The sequence below is a fragment of the Larus michahellis genome, chromosome 4 (assembly GCF_964199755.1).
Source record: "Larus michahellis chromosome 4, bLarMic1.1, whole genome shotgun sequence".
Taxonomy (NCBI): domain Eukaryota; kingdom Metazoa; phylum Chordata; class Aves; order Charadriiformes; family Laridae; genus Larus; species Larus michahellis.
This window is the reverse complement of record NC_133899.1, coordinates 38287493-38293757: the sequence shown is the minus strand read 5'-3', so window position 1 is coordinate 38293757 and position 6265 is coordinate 38287493. Positions and strand designations below refer to the sequence as shown.

Sequence of the window (6265 nt, the reverse complement as noted above, 5' to 3'; positions counted from 1 at the left end):
TTTTCTTTTTCTTAAGTGTATGCTAGTTTATTACATCCAGAGATTTCAAAAACAATTACTGGAAAAGGATCTCTCTGCTCTGTGCGAGGCATACAAACCAAAATGAGCCGGATGCAGGGAGGCCACGAACAGAAGACGGGCACAGAGGTGGCTTTGAACCGAAACCCTTCCTTTTCCAGAGGAGCACAGCGGGGGTCGCAAACCCCGCCGAAGGGAGGCCAGAGGCCGCCACGGCTCCCCACACACGTTGGTTTCCATGGAAATTAAAATCCGCGCTTTCCCTCGCTCGGAACCCCTCCGCTGCCCTCAGTTACACCGAGGTCCCCAGCCAGCGCAGTTCCACCACCCCGCTCCCCTGCCGCCTCAGCCGCGCGCAGGCGCCGCCCCGCAGCCGTTAGCGCTTTGTTTTTAAACTCCGGCTGTCTCCCCGCGAAACTACAGCCCCCAGCATGCCCTGCGGCACCTGCGCACCCTCTGAGCCTGCGCGGGCGAGCCCGCGTGCGCTGCGTGCGGGGGTGGCCGCGCCGCTGCGTCAGGCCCCCCCCCGCTCTAGAAGGTTGCTGTGGTAGCGTCCGGGCGCCATGTTAGAAGGCCGGAGGGGAAGAGGAAAGTGAAGCGGCGGCGGCCGGGCCTAGCGATCGGCTTTCTCCTCCCTCTGCAGCCTGACCCCGGCCCGTACCATGGTCGCGGTTCCCGCTTCCTGGCGGGACGAGTGACCGGTCCAGAGGCGGCAGTGGTGGGGGAGAACGAAGAAGAAGAGGAGGAGGGAGAAGGGGACGACGCGGTTGTGGTGGTGGTGGCGGCGGCGGCGGAGGAGGAGGAGGAGGAGGGGCTGGAGAGACGATGCCGTTGTAAGTTGTTCAGCTCGCGGGATGTCTTAGAGGCCTGTGTTGCTGCCGGCCCGGCCTCGGTGCTCTCCCCGCAGCGCTCAGGGCTCCCGGGCCCTTTCTCCCGGCTCTCGCCCTTCCCCCCTCCGGCCCTGGGCTCTTCCGGTGCCGCAGTGTGAGGGGCCGTGGGCCCGCTCCCCGCCACCCGGCCCGCCGCTGCCTGCCTCGCTCGCTTTCTTGTCTTCCCCTGTGTTTGCGAGGCCCGGAGGAGGTGCTGATGTGGCTTTTACGTTGTTATTGTTGTCGCTTTCTCCTTCGTGATCTTACAGCGGGAGGCGTGAGGGGCCGGGCGGCCGCGGGGCGGGTGCTGCGGTGGGCCCCTTCGACCCGCTGCCGAGTCGGGCCAAGCCGAGTGGCGAGGTGTCGCATGTTTATTCACTCCTCGCCCCGGCCGCGAAAGGCGAAGCTCCTCTTCTGTCTCAAGAGTCCTGACAAAGCCGCTCCCCCTGTGGCCAGTCTCCCGCCGCTCGTTCCGGCAGGAGAAGCAGCCGCCGGTTCTAACAGGCGACCCGAGCGGAGCCCGCTGTCCTTGCGAAACCCGCCTGGTTCCCGGTGGCTGTGGGGGCCCCCCGGTGGCGACCCGTGGCCGCCGGCGGCGCACGGCCTCCCCCCTCTCTCCGTTGCCCCACCATTCCCGGGCCGAGGGGCTTTCTCGCTGAAAAAGCAGGTCTTGTGCTTTGGACCTGCCATGCTGTCACCCTGATGGTGGTCGTAAATAATGAAGTGGGTTATAATTTCAGCCCGGTTTCTCCCACCCTCCCGGGTTTTTTTTCCTTCTTTTTTTTTTTCCTTGCTGACGTTTTGGTGGCTCCGGGTTGAGACGACATAACTTCCTGCTCCTCAGTTCCGTAGGCCATAATTTTACCATTCTATTACCCTATATAAGTCGAGGGAAGCAGTGATGAGTAGGTGGTCAAGTGTCTCTTAAGAATAAGGTATGCTTATATGCTAGGTTAGTGGGGTTTTTGTGTTGCTGTTGAAGGAGAAGTATGAAGAATTTGTGAGTATTCACTATTGCTTCACTACTGTTATTTGGGATCATTCGCTATTGTTTTGAATGTGTAAACTTCATGTGAAGAATAACCATGCTTGCCTGTTGTGCTTGTTTTATTCAGCCTAAAACACTGCTAAGTTAGTTGTGAGGTAGATAACACGAGATGAGCTTAACTGAAAGACTTCACGGCAGGAAAAACACAGTGGGTGAACGCAGAAAGGAAAATGGTTATACCAAGTAGTTTCTAGTGATTGTATAATGAAGCTGAAGTGTCTTTATAGGTAAGTTTTACATATGTTCATTATGGCAATGAAAAATTACCAGAAACCAGTTTTGAAGTTGGCTAGGCTTTTTGGCTTCAGGAAAATGGGAGTGTGTTTATGCTGCCTGCTTTCATTCTTAGTTTATTTTGTTGTGACTACATAAATTCCAAATGCTTAATAACAATATTTTTTAAAGTTTGGGCTACTTTATGAGTTGTCAGAGCTGAAGATTGCTATTATTACAAGTTTGGAATGATCGTTTTTCTTAATGCAGGTATTCATGATACTTTAACTAGAAACTCCTAAATAATGTTACATAGTTATATTTGCACTAACATACTGCTATTTTCAGTATAAACATTACATGGCAACTTCACTAATACCGAAGATTTACTTTAGTTAGGAAAAGCAAAGGTTTCTCAGATACTGCATTTGTTCTGTCATTTGTATGTTTGGAATGACTGACTTTGTATTATTCAGTCAAGACTTCAAAGTGAACATTATAATGCTAGGAAGTTGCAGTGCCAGTAATGTTAATTCTTACGTTTATGAAGTAATACCTCTGACTTAAGTTTGGAGAAAAGAAAGACGATGTTAGGAAGTTCCTTTTCTGCATAACTGTTTCCAGTTGATGCTTTCATGCTTTTGGATAATATTTTTGAGTGAGTGTAGAACAACCTTATGTCACTGCCAAACTTTCAAGATGACAAACCAAATTTTTTTTTTTTTTTTTTTTTGTCCCAGCCTTTCAAGGCATCCTTTAAACTTCATTTTTAGGGTGGTGGTTACAATTGATAGGTCTAGTCAGAGCTGATCTTCCATACAACCAAAGATTGTCATAACTCTTTACTTGAAAAGCATTAGTTCGGAGTTCTCAAGAGGCATACTGCATTGTGTGTATATGTATGTGTATTCCTCTTAGCAGTGTGGTACAAAACTATAAAAACAAGCAAATTATTTATGTACAAGGCACAACAGTAGTAAGAGAGTAAACTCAGGTTCTGTTGATGCTGATAGCTGTCACTTGCAAAAGCCTTTTAACATTTTTAAAAAAATAATAAATTTATCCTTGGAAGTTATGTGAGTTCTTGTTGCGATTCTCGTTAGTCTCTTGTGTGAAGAGGTAGAAGCTGCATGAGGGAAAACTTTAACTTTCAATTATTCAAAAAAGCTGATTAGAAGCAAAGGTGACTATTACCGCTGTTACAAAGATGCATTTTAGTCACCTGTTAGGTACAGAATGTTCCTTTGCCTTATCTGAAATGTAAGATGCTAGGGAGAAAAGAAGCTCACTAAGCTGTTGGTATGTTTCAGTTAGGGCTAGGTGAAGGAGCAACTATGTTTATGTGAATTGGTGATGTAGTCTTTTTATGGAACCTGGGCGTTTCGAACCTTCAAATAGTGAAATAGTACCACAAATCTGTTTCTTGTTAAGCTACTGATATTATTGCACTTACAGCTTCTTTGTTGAACTTAGTATCTGCTGAAATTATTGCAAAAGACTAGGTTTTGTGTTTGTTTTTGGTTTGTGTTTTTGTTTTTTTTTTAACCAGAAGTAAAGTGCATTGAGTCATATACGAACACTTAGAAGTGCCATAGATGCTATAAATTCTAAGTATTGTTGCTATTGGTAGCTTCCATATTAGAGTTTTGGAATGTCATTAATTTTTTTTTCCAGTCTTTATTGTAGACAGTCAAGCTTATTCTTGCTTCTGAAGTAAGACTTTTCATGTTTTCTTTCATTGAACTTTGCTTTAGATGTATGCGGAGTCATTGTTTTCTTGACTTTTAATTAATGACTGTCAACTTGTATGCCAGAAGTAATACAATACTATATTTAAAATCCTTGTACTGATTGTGAGTGGATAAATAGTATGGTTCTGAATAGAGAGTGCTCAGATTTTTATAGACTGTTATGGAAGGAATTAAATTATTCCTAACTTTGCAAAGAACAGGACCTACTTTAAATTAAAGCAACTGTACTTCTAATGTGATAGCTTTATTAATCAAGAAGAAATTAATATAAAAATCTATACTGGGGATTAATTTGTTAGATGTAGTACAGAGGAACTGAATGGCAGGTATATGTGGTTTTTCCAGTAGTTTTCAGTCTTCTAATATCACTCCAGAAAGACTGAGTTTATACCTGTTAATATGAAGGTACTGCACAGAACTTGGAAACCGAGTTATTTTGGGCTGAGCAGATTTCACTGCTGAGACAAATTAATCTCTTAGAGTGAAACGCTTCATGGGATTCCTAGTTCTTGGCTTGATACTTCTTGGTATCTTCTGATTCAGCCTTACTGAATTTCTTAAATTGCTACCTGTGGATTTTTCTGTCACCGGAATAGCAATAAATCTAAATTTTGCTTCAAGTGTTGTTTGCAGAGTTCAGTAGAAATTTGTTTTGTTTAAACTTGAGAAACTTCTTCTGAAACTGTTGTTGGTAAGAATGTTGTGGATGGGTGTGTGTTTGGACATGCTGCCTTCGCTATTCTTCCATACAAACGGAAGAGCCAGAGACAGCTCAGGATTGAGCCAAATGTTAGCAGAATGTGTATGAATGTTCTTTCTTTTGCCATAGGTGGTGAGTCTCTTCTTCCATAGGTCTGTTGCCTGTCATTGCTCCAATACCCATGTTCATATCTGTTTTGAGTATCTTGAACATCTCATACTGACAGTTGAAAACTTAATTTATGGTCTAAATGATCCAGCAGTTTTCTGCTAGGTATTAAAACTTTTGTTCAGGAAGGACAGCTGGATTGTCTTAACAATTTAAAACATGTGTTCCCCAGTAACTGATTTGCACAGACTTCATTAAGATTTCCTGCCTAGATTTCTGAAATTTTACATGGAGTGATGGTGTTAGTGTTTAGCCAGAAACTTTAATCTGTAATTGCCAAAGTCAGTCCATGTTGGAGGAGACTTCAAAACAAGCAAACAAAACTTCTCAAAATGCTTCCTCTGAAATCTGACACAGTGGAGCTTGAGCTTTTGTGAATTTCACTCCACCTGGCTGACCAGATGGTGTGATGACCAGTATTGCTTCAGGAATCTGACTTGGGTGTCTCACATCAGTAAATAAGAAAGACTGAATTTTACTGAGGTAATCAGTAGAGGCAAATAGAGAAGAGAGGGTAGTTCTTAAGAATCCTTAAGTTGTGTGTTTTGTCTTGGTATCTGGAGGCAAGACTGGATGAGCCAAAGGTCCTGACTGAAGTTAAAAGTTTAACATTAATGTTCTGTGGGTTGTTGTCACCGTTTTAAGACGCTAAACAGCCCACAGTTTCTCTTGCTTCACCAGTGCTGGCCTTACTGTGCATGTCTGTGTGGACAAACTTAGTCCTCAGCTGAGGTTTAGTGATGTATGAAAGGGGTTATATGACTTCTAGCAAAAGTAAGGCTTGATGGCCAAGAGCTGGAAGGGATTTTTGCATGCGCTTGGCACACATTTAGATGAGCTAGATCTTGGATGGTTAAGATTTATTTCAGGGTGGATCAGAGGTGAGTTGTAAATTTACTCAGGTTTCAAACTGTTATAATTTATTAAATATTATGGCATCTGATTCTGAGATTTCAGTTGTTTGTGTTGTCTTTTATTTCTGGGAAGCATCCTGAATTTCAGGAGTTATGATGTTTAGATAATGTGGTGCTGGTTGCAACTGTATTTTGTCTGTGATAAGAAGCATACATTCTTAACTCGAATAACATGATAAAAATATTACCAGTAGAAGTGGAGTAGAATACTGGGAGTGAAGAGGAAAAAGTGCGTGGAATGACGTGGATTTTCAAGTGGAGTTGGGAGGAGGGTTAAATACAAAGCATGCTTGGAAAAAAAAAAAGTCTGACAGGATTCTTGTTTCTTCTGAGGGTGGAGAAAGGTTCTAGTGTTGTAAAAGAAAACAATAGTACAGTACTTAGAATTTGTATCTAACTCTTAGTTACATGTGGGGCATGTTGTGTAGATACACCTGTATTTGCTCTATTTTCAGTTTGTGATGTCTGCTCAGGTGTAACCTGGTCTTCAAAAGGTGCATTGGAAAGTTGTGGGTTTTTTTTTTTCTTTTATCTCACAGTCTTGTTCCCCCTGCCTTAGAACAATGTGTAGTCACTTCTGTTTG

General features: G+C 43.8%; 1 protein-coding gene across 12 annotated transcripts in view; it reads left to right on the top strand.

The window, feature by feature from the left end:
• The first annotated feature begins 546 nt into the window (after positions 1-546).
• Positions 547-6265, top strand: part of PAPOLA (poly(A) polymerase alpha) — a 43831-nt gene continuing 38112 nt past the window's right edge. For 6 of the 12 annotated variants that reach the window (XM_074584054.1, XM_074584053.1, XM_074584052.1 and 3 more), the window contains exon 1: positions 2125-2162. In XM_074584054.1, the coding sequence (XP_074440155.1) occupies positions 2140-2162 (23 nt within the window). In that variant the 5' untranslated portion in view covers positions 2125-2139. Of the gene's footprint in view, positions 852-976; positions 1099-2124; positions 2163-6265 lie in introns of those variants that run through there. The other 6 variants (XM_074584058.1, XM_074584056.1, XM_074584055.1 and 3 more) reach the window with 3 other exon arrangements.